Raw genomic sequence first — 13,724 nt, 5'->3', positions numbered from 1 at the left:
CGTTTTAAAATAAAAACGTTACTGTCACTTTAAATTTTAAACTGAACACACTTTATTACTGCAATTGCGAAAAAGTATGAAGGAATTGTTCAAAATTCACCAAAATTTCACCACAGTGTCTTAAAGCCTTAAAAGTATTGCACACCAAATTTGGAAGCTTTAACCCTTAAAATAACGGAACCGGAGCCGTTTTTATATTTAACCCCTTTACAGTCCCTGGTATCTGCTTTGCTGAGACCCAACCAAGCCCAAAGGGGAATACGATACCAAATGACGCCTTCAGAAAGTCTTTGCTATGTATCAGAGCTCCTCACACATGCATCTGCATGTCATGCTTCTCAAAAACAAGTGCGCAATACAGGCGCGAAAATGAGACTCTGCCTATGATTAGGGAAAGTCCCTAGAGAATAAGGTGTCCAATACAGTGCCTGCCGGTTATTTTACAAAATTCCCAAGATTAAAATAATTCCTCAAGGCTATGGAGTATAAAATATGTTTATATATAAATCGATTTAGCCCAGAAAATGTCTACAGTCTTAAAAAGCCCTTGTGAAGCCCTTTTTTACTGTCTGTAATAAAAATGGCTTACCGGATCCCATAGGGAAAATGACAGCTTCCAGCATTACATCGTCTTGTTAGAATGTGTCATACCTCAAGCAGCAAAAGTCTGCTCACTGTTCCCCCAACTGAAGTTAATTCCTCTCAACAGTCCTGTGTGGAACAGCCATCGATTTTAGTAACGGTTGCTAAAATCATTTTCCTCTTACAAACAGAAATCTTCATCTCTTTTCTGTTTCAGAGTAAATAGTACATACCAGCACTATTTTAAAATAACAAACTCTTGATTGAATAATAAAAACTACAGTTAAACACTAAAAAACTCTAAGCCATCTCCGTGGAGATGTTGCCTGTACAACGGCAAAGAGAATGACTGGGGAAGGCGGAGCCTAGGAGGGATCATGTGACCAGCTTTGCTGGGCTCTTTGCCATTTCCTGTTGGGGAGGAGAATATCCCACAAGTAAGGATGACGCCGTGGACCGGACACACCTATGTTGGAGAAAGATAGGAGGGGGGAGAGAGAGAGCAAAAGAGAGGGGAGAAAGAGAGCAAAAGAGGGGGGGGGGGAGAGAGCGAGCAAAAGAGAGCGGGGAGAGCGAGCAAAAGAGAGCGGGGAGAGCGAGCAAAAGAGAGGCAGAGACACAGCAAAAGAGGGAGAGAGACAGGGGGGGGGGAGAGAGCAAAAGAGAGGGGAGAAAGAGAGAGTAAAAGAGAGGGGATATAGAGAGAGAGCAAGGGGTGGGACTGCTGTACTGCAAAAAATGGCCCGTGTACACGGGCTTTAGGACTAGTAAAAAATAATCTACTGAATTTGAACACATTTTGGCACCTTGATCTACATAGAGGAGAATCATAGCCACCCAGAACAAATGTCAGCTGTGATGTGCTTCTGTGTAGATGCTGTTTTAATATCATCCATTATGGATACCACTGATTTGGTCATGCACATTATTGGTTTATGATTATACAGATGGATGTATTTATGTATCTAGTCACAATTTATCAGTACATTTAAAACTGAAATATCCCTAATATGGACTAGCAAAACTGAATAGAACGATGTGATTAATGAAAAATTTATACCACATGCTACTAACATTACTAATAAGGCAAGGTAGGCATATTTACATTATCTTTGACATTCAATATTATTGACACAGTCAAAACTATCCTTTAGTTCAATGACCTTCACTCCAAGTAACAGGATTACCCTTGATATCTGCTATTATTATAGAATATATTAAACCATTTGTGCTTAAATTATTTGTCATTTTAAAAGGGATACTTACTGTAATTTCCCCAACACCACTTAATGTGTTTCCAATTATTTGTTTTAACAGCTGAACAGTATTAAAAGCACAGTAAATGTTAAAGTGCCATAATAGTTGAAAAATTACACACTCATTCATTAGAACATATAATTTGCCGCACTGAGCTCCTTAAGCAGCCCACGGCAGAATGCTATTTTGCTGAGAGGTGACGTTTCCACCTCTTAGAAAATAGTTGTGCGTCCCAGCTTGTGCCATGCCGGATAGCCCGCACAGCTATTGGCTAAGAGGTGGAAACGTCACCTCTCAGCAAAATAGCGTTCTGCCGTAGGCTGCCTGAGGCGCTCAATGCGGCAAACGCTTCAAAAAAATAAAGGAATTTTCAGCGTGAAGTATTATATACTTCATGACTGAAAGTCCCCTTAATTTGTTTCAATGGTAAATACAAGTGTTTAATAAACGCTAGGATTTACCATAACTTTAAGTAATTACTGCCTCTTTAAATTATGTTCAAATTTTTTTAACGTAAAAATTGCCTTTAAATTTCAGTTCTAAGAGGCTCCCCCAACCCACCCTTAAAGGGAAACTAAACCCATTTTCTTTTCTTTCATGATTCGGATAGTGCATGCAATTTTAAGCATTTTTCTAAAATACTCCTATTATCAATTTTTCTTTGTTCTCTTGGTATCTGTATTCGAAAAAGCAGGAATTTAAACTTGAGGAGCCGACCCAATTTTTGGTTCAGACCCTGGATAGCGCTTGCTGATTGGTGACTACATTTAGCCACCAATTAGCAAGAGCTACCCAGGTGCTAAACCAAAAATGGGCCGACTCCTAAGCTTAAATTCATGTTTTTCAAATAAAGATACCAAGAGAATAAAGAAAACATGACAATAGGAGTAAATTACAAAGTTTGCTTAAAAATGCTCTATCTGAATCATGAAAGAAAAAAAATTTGGGTTTGGGTTTTCTTATATTCTGCAGTGGTAGGTACGGTCAAAGACAATGCAAACACCAACCACATTCACTGTATATAGTGTGCTATCCAGTATTAAAATGTCAGCCTCTCTTATCAAAGCAGACATTACTGTGTCAAGTGAAAGGAAGGTTTAGGAAGCACACAAGGCACTTGTACTTTGAGAAGACAAGAGGACAGCTTATTACTGGACTGCGTGTGGCTACAAGTTTTATGGTACAGTAACTTTAAATTCAGAACTATCACCATTAACTGCTTTTTTAACTGTTTCTAATGTAATTTCAGGAATTTTCATTTAAAATTATCCAAACAACTGTTTGAATATCTTGCTGTATACATCTAGTATTTACTTTGAAAACTGGCTATAGTTTTGTATTATCATTTTGTTTCTATTTTGTACAATTGGGTTTTTTTTCTAGCCAGTAAACTACATGCAATTGTATGTATTTTTCTATACACACACACAGTACAAACATACATATACACACGTATGTATGTACTTTCTAGTTTGTAAGTTCCCACAGGAATAGGGCCCTCAATTCCTCCTGTATGTGTTTGTACATTTTGTCTTGGGGTTAAAGCGCAGTACTTATTTAATAATTTTGAATACTAAATCAAATAAAAAGGAAATGTATGCTTGCCTGATAAATTTATTCCTTTTACGATATGACGAGTCCACGGATTTCATCCTTGCTTATGGGATATCGCCTCCTGGTCAGCAGGAGGAGGCAAAGAGCTCCACAGCAGAGCTGCATAAATAGCTCCTCCCTTCCCCTCCAACCCAGTCATTCGACCGAAGTTAGGAAGAGAAAGGAAAAGCCAAGGAGCAGAGGTGACTGAAGTTTAATAAAAAATAAAAACCTGTCTTAGAAAATGACAGGGTGGGCCGTGGACTCGTCATATCGTAAAAGAAATAAATTTATCAGGTAAGCATAAATTTCCTTTTCTTTTACAAGATATGACGAGTCCACGGATTTCATCCTTACTTATGGGATACAATACCAAAGCTATAGGACACGGATGAAAGGGAGGGACAAGACAGGAACCTAAACGGAAGGCACCATTCCTTGAAGAACCTTTCTCCCAAAAACAGCCTTGGACGAGGCAAAAGTATCAAATTTGTACAATTTAGAAAAAAATCTGTTCAACAGAAGCATCATTTTTAAATGCCCATAAGGAAGCCACAGCCCTAGTGGAGTGAGCTATAATTCGTTCAGGAGGCTGCTGTCCAGCAGTCTCATAAGCAACACGGATGATACTCTTCAGCCAAAAATAAAGAGAGAGGTAGCCGTAGCTTTCTGACCCCTACGTTTCCCAGAAAAAAAAAACAAATAATGAAGATGTTTGACGGAAATCCTTAGTCGCCTGCAAGTAGAACTTCAAGGCACGGACTACGTCCAAATTATGTAACAGACGCTCCTTCTTAGAAGAAGGGTTAGCACACAAGGAAGGAACAACAATTTCCTGATTAATATTTTTGTTAGAAACAACCTTAGGAAGAAAACCAGGTTTGGTACGTAACACCACCTTATCAGAATGGAAAATAAGATAAGGAGAATCACACTGTAAAGCCGAAAGTTCAGAAACTCTGCGAGCAGAGGGAATAGCAACCAAAAACAACGCCTTCCAAGATAATAACTTAATATCTATGGAATGCATAGGTTCAAACGGAACCCCTTGAAGAACTCTAAGAACTAAATTCAAACTCCTAGGAGGAGCAATAGGTCGAAACACAGGCTTAATTCTAGTCAGAGCCTGACAAAAAGATTAAACATCTGGAACATCTGCCAGACGCTTATGTAGCAAGATAGACAAGGCGGAAATCTGCCCCTTTAAGGAATTTGCTGACAACCCTTTCTCCAGTCCTTCTTGGAGAAAAGATAAAATCCTAGCAATCCTAACCTTACTCCAGGAGTAACCCTTGGATTCGCACCAATAAAGATATTTACGCCATATCTTATGGTAAATTCTTCTAGTAGCAGGCTTACGAGCCTGAATCAAGGTATCAATGACCGAATCAGAGAACCCCCGCTTAGATAAAATCAAGCGTTTAATCTCCAAGCAGTCAGCTGCAGAGAACTTAGATTCGGATGATGAAAAGGTCCCTAAATGAGAAGGTCCTGCCTCAATGGAAGCTTCCACGGTGGTAGAGATGACATGTCCACCAGATCGGCATACCAAGTCCTGCGAGGCCACGCAGGAGCGATTAGAATCACAGAGGCCCTCTCCTGTTTGACTCGAGCAATCACCAGAGGAAGGAGAGCAAACGGAGGAAACACATAAGCTAGGTTGAACGACCAAGGCACTGCCAAGGCATCTATCAGTTTGGCCTGAGGATCCCTGGACCTGGATCCGTATCTCAGGAGCTTGGCATTCTGACGAGACGCCATAAGATCCAGCTCCGGCTTGCCCCACCTGAGAATCAGAATGGCAAAGACCTCCGGATGAAGTTCCCATTCCCCCGGATGAAACGTCTGTCTGCTCAAGAAATCCGCCTCCCAGTTGTCCACTCCTGGGATGCAGATTGCTGACAGAGAACAAGAGTGAGTTTCCGCCCACTGAATTATCTTGGATACCTCTGTCATCCCCAAGGAACTCCTTGTTCCTCCCTGATGATTGATGTAATCCACAGTCGTGATGTTGTCCGACTGGAATCTGATAAACTTGGCCGAAGCCAACTGAGGCCAAGCCTGAAGCGCATTGAAAATTGCTCTCAACTCCAGAATATTGATTGGAAGTAGAGACTCCGACCGAGTGCACACACCCTGAGCCTTCAGGGAGTTCCAGACTGCACCCCATCCTAGCAGGCTGGCGTCTGGTGTTGTCACTATCACCCATGAGGGTCTGCAGAAGCACGTCCCTTGGGACAGATGATCCGACGACAACCACCAAAGAAGAGAATCCCTTGTCTCCTGATCGAGACCTATCTGAGGAGACAAATCTGCATAATCTCCATTCCATTGTCTGAGCATGCTCAGTTGTAGAGGTCTGAGATGAATGCGAGCAAACGGAATGATGTCCATTGCTGCCACCATCAATCCAATTGCTTTGATGCACTGAGCCACTGACGGCCGAGAATTGGACTGAAGGACTCGGCATGTATCCAAAATCTTTAACTTTCTGACTTCCGTCAGAAAGATCTTCATGGACAGAGAGTTGATTATAGTTCCCAGGAAAGGAACCTTTGTCTGTGGAATTAGAGAACTCTTTTCCAGATTCACCTTCCACCTGTGAGTCCTTAGGAATGATAGAACAATGTCGGTATGAGACTTTGTCAGCTGATAAGATGACGCCTGGATTAGAATATCGTCCAGATAAGGCGCCAATGCAATGCCCTGCGGTCTGAGAACCACTAGCAGAGACCCCAGAACCTTTGTGAAGATTCTGGGTGCCGTGGTCAGACCGAAAGGAAGGGCCACAAACTGAAAATGTTTGTCCAGAAAGGCAAACCTCAGGAACTTGTGATGATCTCTGTGGATAGGAATATGAAGGTATGCATCCTTTAAATCCACTGTAGTCATATATTGACCCTCCTGGATCAATGGAAGAATTGTCCGAATAGTCTCCATCTTGAAGGATGGGACTCTGATAAACTTGTTCAGACTCTTGAGATCTAAGATGGGTCGGAACGTTCCCTCTTTTTTGGGAACTACAAAAAGATTTGAGAAAAACCCCTGTCCCTGTTCCTCTATTGGAACGGGACAAATTACTCCCATGGAGAAGAGGTCTTTTACACAACGTAAGAACGCCTCTCTTTTTATCTGGTCTACAGACAATCGTGAAAGAAGAAACCTTCCGCTGGGGGAAGAATTTTTGAACTCCAACTGATACCCTTGAGACACGATTTCCAGTGTCCAGGGATATTGAATGTATCTTATCCAAGCCTGCCCCCTACTAGAAAGTCTGCCCCCTACTAGATCCGGTCCCGGATCGGGGGCCGCCCCTTCATGCTGTCTTGGTAGCAGCAGCTGGCTTCTTGGGTGGTTTACCCTTGTTCCAAGCCTGGTTGGGTCTCCAAGTGGACTTGGCCTGTGAATAATTCCCTTCCTGTTTTGTGGCAGAAGAAGAGGGGATTCCTTTAAAATTTAGAAAGGAACAAAAATTACTCAGTCTGCTCTTTTGCTTGGATGTTTTATCTTGAGGGAGAAGGTGCCCCTTACCTCCCGTAATGTCAGAAATGATTTCCTTCAAGTCAGGCCCGAACAAGGTCTTTCCCTTGTAAGGAATAGCTAAGAGCTTAGATTTCGAGGACCAAGATTTTAACCATAAGGCTCTCTGTGCTAAGATGGAAAATCCTGAATTCTTAGCCGCCAATTTGGTGATCTGAAAGACGGCATCCGTAATAAAAGAATTAGCCAGCTTAAGGCCCTTAATTCTATCTTGTATTTCCTCTAAGGAAGTCTCAGTCCTAAGAGACTCCTCTAGAGCATCAAACCAAAAGGCAGCCGCAATGCAGGCCGTCGGCTGTAATAGGAACCCCTGGTGAACATAAAGTTTTTGGAGAAGACCCTCTAACTTCTTATCCATGGGGTCTTTGAAAGCACAACTGTCCTCGATAGGGATAGTCGTACACTTAGCCAGGGTAGAGATAGCTCCCTCCACCTTAGGGATGGACTGCCAAGAATCCCGAACGGTATCAGCTATAGGGTACATCTTCTTAAACATAGGGGAAGGAGAGAACGGGATACCCGGTCTTTCCCATTCCCTAGCAATAATTTCTGAGCTATCTGTCCATCTTACACAATTTTTCTGGAGGGACCACAATAAAATCACAGTCGTCCAGAGTCCCCAAAACCTCCCGTAGTAACAGATGGAGGTGTTCAAGTTTAAATCTGAAAGACATTACTTCTGAATCTGTCTGGGGTAAGGCACTCCCTGAGTCAGACAATTCCCTCTCAGACAGATTCTCCCCATCCCCCAATTCAGATCCCTGGGAGGGTATATCAGAGATAGCCATCAAAGCATCAGAAGTCGCAGGGACCACCTGGGCCTCTTTCCTGCTGCGTTTGCCTTGCAAAACTGGCAACTTAGATAAAACTTCTGAAAGGGTGGATGACATGACTGCAGCCATATCCTGCAGAGTAAATGAAGCAGACGCAGTGGAAGAACACGGCGTCGCCTGAGTGGGCGTTAAAGGCTGTGACGCCTGGGGAGAAAGATGCCGCATATCTTGAATCTCATCATTCTGAGAGCAGTCCTTAGACATATCTTTATTAATTTATTAATATTATCGGTTATTTGTAGAGCGCCAACAGATTCCGCAGCGCTATAAACAAAGGGGAGTACAACAAAACAATTAAAGAGATCAAATGGGTAGAGGGCCCTGCCAAGAGTTGCACTGTTGTAATCCACTCTTAAGAAGGTGATCTACAAACAGCTGGACTCTTAGGCTTACATGCTAAGGGGGTTCAGGGGATAGCAATGGAGGAGTGGAACTGGTATAAAGTAAGGTTAGCATAGGTTGTATGCATCCCTGAACAGTAGAGTCTTTAGGGAGCGCTTGAAGCTTTCAAAACTAGGGGAGAGTCTTGTGGGGCGAGACAGAGAGTTCCACAAGATGGGAGCCAGTCTGGAGAAGTCCTGTAAACGGGAGTGCAATGAGGTAACCAGAGAGGAGGAGAGTAGGAGGTCATGAGCAGAGCGAAGGGTACGGGAGGGAGAGCATCTGGAGACAAGGTCTGAGATATAGGGGGGAGCAGTGCAGTTGAGGGCTTTGTATGTCAGAGTGAGAATTTTGTGTTTGATCCTAGAGGCAAGAGGAAGCCAGTGAAGGGATTGGCAGAGAGGAGCAGCAGATGAAGAGCGACGTGTAAGGAAGATGAGTCTGGCAGAGGCATTCATTATGGATTGTAAGGGAGCTAGGCGGCAGGTGGGGAGACCAGAGAGGATAGAGTTGCTGTAATCAAGGCGGGAAAGAATGAGAGAGTGGATTAAAATCTTAGTTGTGTCTTGTGTAAGGAAGTGTCTAATTTTGGAGATGTTTTTAAGGTGGAAGCGGCCGGCTTTAGCCAAGGACTGAATGTGAGGAGTGAAGGAAAGATCTGAGTCAAATGTGACCCCGAGACATTGGGCATGCGGGATAGGGGTAATGATGGAGTTGTCGACAGTTATAGAGATATTGAGGGTGGGGATTTTGGAAGAAGGGGGGAAAATGAGGAGCTCAGTTTTGGAGAGATTTAGCTTGAGGTAGTGGGAGGATATCCAGGAAGAGATGTGAGAAAGACAGTTAGTGACACGGGTTAGCAAGGAAGGAGATAGATCTGGTGCAGAGAAGTAGATTTGGGTGTCATCGGCATACAAATGATATTGGAAACCGTGGGACTTAATTAGGGAGCCTAGTGATGACGTATAGATTGAGAAGAGAAGGGGACAGAGGACAAAGGATATCTTTATTAAATACAATTTCCTCTCTACACTGTAAGGCCCTCTCAAAGCATGAGGGACACAACGTAACTGGGGGTTCCACAATAGCATCTAAACACATAGCACATGTAGTGTGTTCCAGATCCTCCATGGTACAGAAATAAAGCTAACTTGGTCGTGTCTCTGGTAACAATGATAATTAGCTAAACGTATATACAAAAAAAGAATGTGTGCACGGTGTCTTTTGAAAATAAACCGTCTCAGTTTTCACAGAACGATACTGAATTAACAAAAAATGAAGCTGCGGAATAAGTCTTTTACCCCTACACTTATCGCACCTCAGAAAAAAAAACAGTCACCTCGCCGCGGCTCCTACCTGACTCCACAGACCAGCTATCCGCTAGAACAGAGGGCCTAAGAACGCTTGTAAATCTAGCCACAAGCGGACTTAGGAGCCGTAAGGAAGTGCTGCCGATCCGGTCTCAGTAAACACACTGCACGGCTGAAGCGCGCAAAGATTAGGCTCCGCCCATCGTGGGCGTATTCCACATACCCCGGGAAAAACTAAATGAACACCGCCATACATCGGAGTCCGATAGAGAGAACTTTATCTCCCTTTGGCTCCGGTGCTACTCCCAGCGTCAGCCCCATGTTCCGCATGTTCTACATAACACAATAAAGGAATCGCCCGTTGCGCTAAATTAATTGAACCGCCAACAACTCCCAACGTTTCTCGGCTAAATTATACATGCCAGAATGAGTTGAGTAAAATTAAACATGTCGGTATCCCATTTTCAATAAAATGATAACTCACACCTGCAAGAAGGGGAAGCCCATACCCGAGCCCATAACCCTTCCCAGACAAAGGCAGAGTACAGTCAATTCTGAGATATGCTGCAGAGCCCCAGAGATATAAGACTGCACTTACCTCCATGCTGAGGAACAGCATGAGAATCTCAGTGTCAAGAGGTCCACTCTTCCTCATGAGGTCCTGTGAAGGTAGAATTGTCTTAGTTAGGACTCTCTAAGACATACACATAAAGCAGCACAAGCAAGGGAGAAGCAGTGAAGCTAAAACTCCACCAGTTCCCACAGCTTAAAAAGCTATTACTCCAGATGCTGCCTTATAGGAAAATAGTACACACTGGCAGCATTTAAAAATAAAAAAACTCTTGATTGAAGAATTTAAAACTAACGCCTCACTTTACCTCTTTCTATCACTAACACAGGCAAAGAGAATGACTGGGTTTGAGGGGAAGGGAGGAGCTATTTATGCAGCTCTGCTGTGGAGCTCTTTGCCTTCTCCTGCTGACCAGCAGGTGATATACCATAAGGATGAAATCCGTGGACTCGTCATATCTTGTAAAAGTGGGTTCTAATTAAATTAATTGCACCAGGCTCCTTCATTTTGGTCCTGTAAGTGGTTCTCAGTAACAAATTTGATCTGCGTACTACACTATGTTCTTACCTCGGCTCCCTCTGAACGTGCTTCTTCTACAAATTCACTGATGGATTTCTTCTGTGTTTCATCCACTAAAGCCCCAACATCTATGGTTTTATCCAGGCTGTCACCCAACCTCAAGTGAGACATTCTTTGTTTCAAACGACGGATTAAATCTTCAACAATGGACTCTTGCATAAGAAGTCGGGACCCTGCACTGCAAACCTAAACCCAAAGTAGCAACATATTACTGTCACTTTAACAAGTTCACACTTTATATAGTGTCAGAATTTATTTTTTTTGTATATTTCTGAAAATTTGTTAATTACAACATTTAAAGCCAAGCCAGATGTTATTTCCTGCATGTACCTGACCCTGATTGAACCATATGGCATCAACAAGGCCCTCTACAGCACTGTCTAGATCTGCTGTGTCAAACACTATGAATGGAGATTTCCCACCCAATTCCAGAGACAACTTCTTCCCAGTGCCTGCTGTTGCTTTCCTCAGTATGCGTCCAACCTGTGAAATGGAAAGAAAATGAACTTAAAACATACTTAATTGTAGACATTATACCTCAGCAATAATAAAGATAAATAATAGAATGTTCAAATCAAATGATAGCGAGGAGGGCCATCACCATAATAAAAAAAAGGAATGTACACTATATGGCCAAAAGTTTGTGGGCACCCCTACTAATTATTTAGTTTAGGTGTTTTAGCCACACTCATTGTTAACAGCTGCATAAAATAAAGCACATAGTCATGAAAGCTGCATAAACATTGGCAGTTCAATGGGTCATCCTAAAGAGTTCAGTGACTTTACACATGGCACTTTCATAGGGATGCCACAAGTTAGTTTGTGACATTTCTGCCCTACTAGATCTTCCCTGATCAACTGTGAGTGCTATTTTTTGGAAGTGGAAGTGTCTAGGCACAACAACAGCACAGCCACAAAGTGGAAGACCACACAAACTCACAGAGCAGGACACCAAGTACTGAGGCACATTGCATGTAAAAATCACCTAGCATCTGTTACATCACTTACTACAGAGTTCTTAAATGCCTCTGGAAGCAACATCAGCACAAGAACTGAGTGTTGCAAGCTTCATGAAGTGGGCTTTCATGGCCAAGCAGCTATACAAAAGCTTCACAAACGCATGTTCAATTCAATATTAATGCCCATGGTTCTGGAATGTGATGTCCAACAAGTTTGTATATCTGTGATGGGCGCATACTTTTGCCCATATACAGTAGGGCTAAATTACAAGTGTAGAACTATTAATCGCTCCCGCTCGCGCGTTAAAGGGACATGAAAACCAAAAAATATCTTTCATGTTTCAGATAGAGCATGCACTTTTAAACTTTTTTTCCAGTTTACTTCTATTATCTGATTTGCTTCGTTCTCTTGGTGTCCTTTGTGAAAAGCATGCTTAGACAGGCTTAGGAGCTAGCTGCTCATTGGTTGCTGCACATATATACCTCTTTTCATTGGCTTACAGGTGTATTCAGCTAGCTTCCAGTAGTGAATTGCTGCTCCTTCAATAAAAGATATCAAACCAATAAAAACAAAATTGATAAAAGAAGTAAATTGGAAAGTTGCTTAAAATTATTTGCTCTATCTGAATCTTGAAAACAGACATTTGGGTTTCATATCCCTTTAACATTCGCTAAAAGTACGCATTTTGCAGGCATCCGGTACTGCATATATTACAAGTTAAAAGTAAAAAGTTTTTGCATGAGCGCCAATGCGCACAAAAAGGCGAAGTCCGAATACCGTGACTGCGTTAATGTATTAATGTATTAGCTCTTATGGCCAGTGTGACCATGCTCTTTCTTGGATTCACTTCTACACACATCCTACATCCTGCCGCAACCACCTATGCAATATTTCCAAGATTCGCCCTTTTCTGTGTGCTAAAACCACTAAGTAAATAATCCACTCCATTGTTATGTCCCGACTTGACTACTGCAATAACCTACTTACTGGCCTTCCTCTTTCCCGCATCTCCCCCTTCAATCCATCCTAAATGCCTCTGCCAGGCTAATCCACCTTTCCCATCGCTCTGTATCTGCTGCACCTCTCTGTGAGTCCCTTCATTTGCACCCCATTCACAGCAGAATTAAATTCAAAATTCTCACCCTTACATACAAAGCTCTCACCAACGCTGCTCCCCACTACCTATCCTCTCTAATAAACAAGTATACTCCAGCCCGCCCACTAAGATCCAACAATGACCTGCTCCTTGCATATATATATATATATATATATATACACATACATACATACACACACATATATATATATATATATATATATACATATATACATATATATATATATATATATATACACACACACATATAATATATATATACACACATACACATACATACACAGCCACACACACACATACATATATAATATATATACATATATTTATATATATATATATATATATATATATACACACATATACAGTATATATACACATATATATATACACACATACATATACACACACACACACACACATATACTGTATATATATATATATATATATATATATATACACATACATACATATACACACACACGTACACACACACATAGATGTGCATATATGTTGTATCTTTATTAAAGTTCTTTGCATTCCTTATTTTTTCTTCTAACACCGGAGACCTCATATCTTGGAGCCCTTATAACTTTTATTGCAATTTTTTCCAGAATTTTTATTGGATAGTATTATTATGAGTGTAACTGTACTTTTAAATGTAATTTTACTGTTTTTTTGTGCAACTTTTTAAATCGAGCATAACAGTTAACAAGAGCTCTGAAAACGCACTAAATTCAACTTATATTACGAGCTACACTTCCAATGCGCGCAAAGACCTGCAATACACCCCTTATGGTTTGCGCGCAGCGGTCAGCGGTAATCTAGCCCATAGTGTATTATAAAAGGTAATAGCTAAAGGCAAAACTTTATATTATCCCCAGAGTTTAAATTTTCATCCACCTTGGAATAACCATGGGAATTCCTACTTTCAGCTCTCTCTATTCCAGGAGCTCTTCAATTTATTAGAAACTTTTAAACTTTCTTGGGGATACAAAAAGATT

The 13,724-nt window shown here is 41.6% G+C and overlaps 1 protein-coding gene across 1 annotated transcript in view; it reads right to left on the bottom strand.

Annotated features, from left to right (window-relative positions):
• ALDH16A1 (aldehyde dehydrogenase 16 family member A1) overlaps positions 1 to 13,724 on the bottom strand; it is a 193,393-nt gene that overhangs the window by 154,263 nt on the left and 25,406 nt on the right. The window contains exons 7-8 of the mRNA XM_053690767.1: positions 10,977 to 11,129; positions 10,635 to 10,832 (exon numbers count right to left, since the gene is read on the bottom strand). Coding sequence (XP_053546742.1) covers positions 10,635 to 10,832; positions 10,977 to 11,129 — 351 coding nt within the window. The remainder of the gene's footprint in view (positions 1 to 10,634; positions 10,833 to 10,976; positions 11,130 to 13,724) is intronic.

The sequence above is a fragment of the Bombina bombina genome, chromosome 8 (assembly GCF_027579735.1).
Source record: "Bombina bombina isolate aBomBom1 chromosome 8, aBomBom1.pri, whole genome shotgun sequence".
Taxonomy (NCBI): domain Eukaryota; kingdom Metazoa; phylum Chordata; class Amphibia; order Anura; family Bombinatoridae; genus Bombina; species Bombina bombina.
Note: the sequence above shows the minus strand (reverse complement) of the source record. Positions and strands in the feature narration are given on the sequence as shown.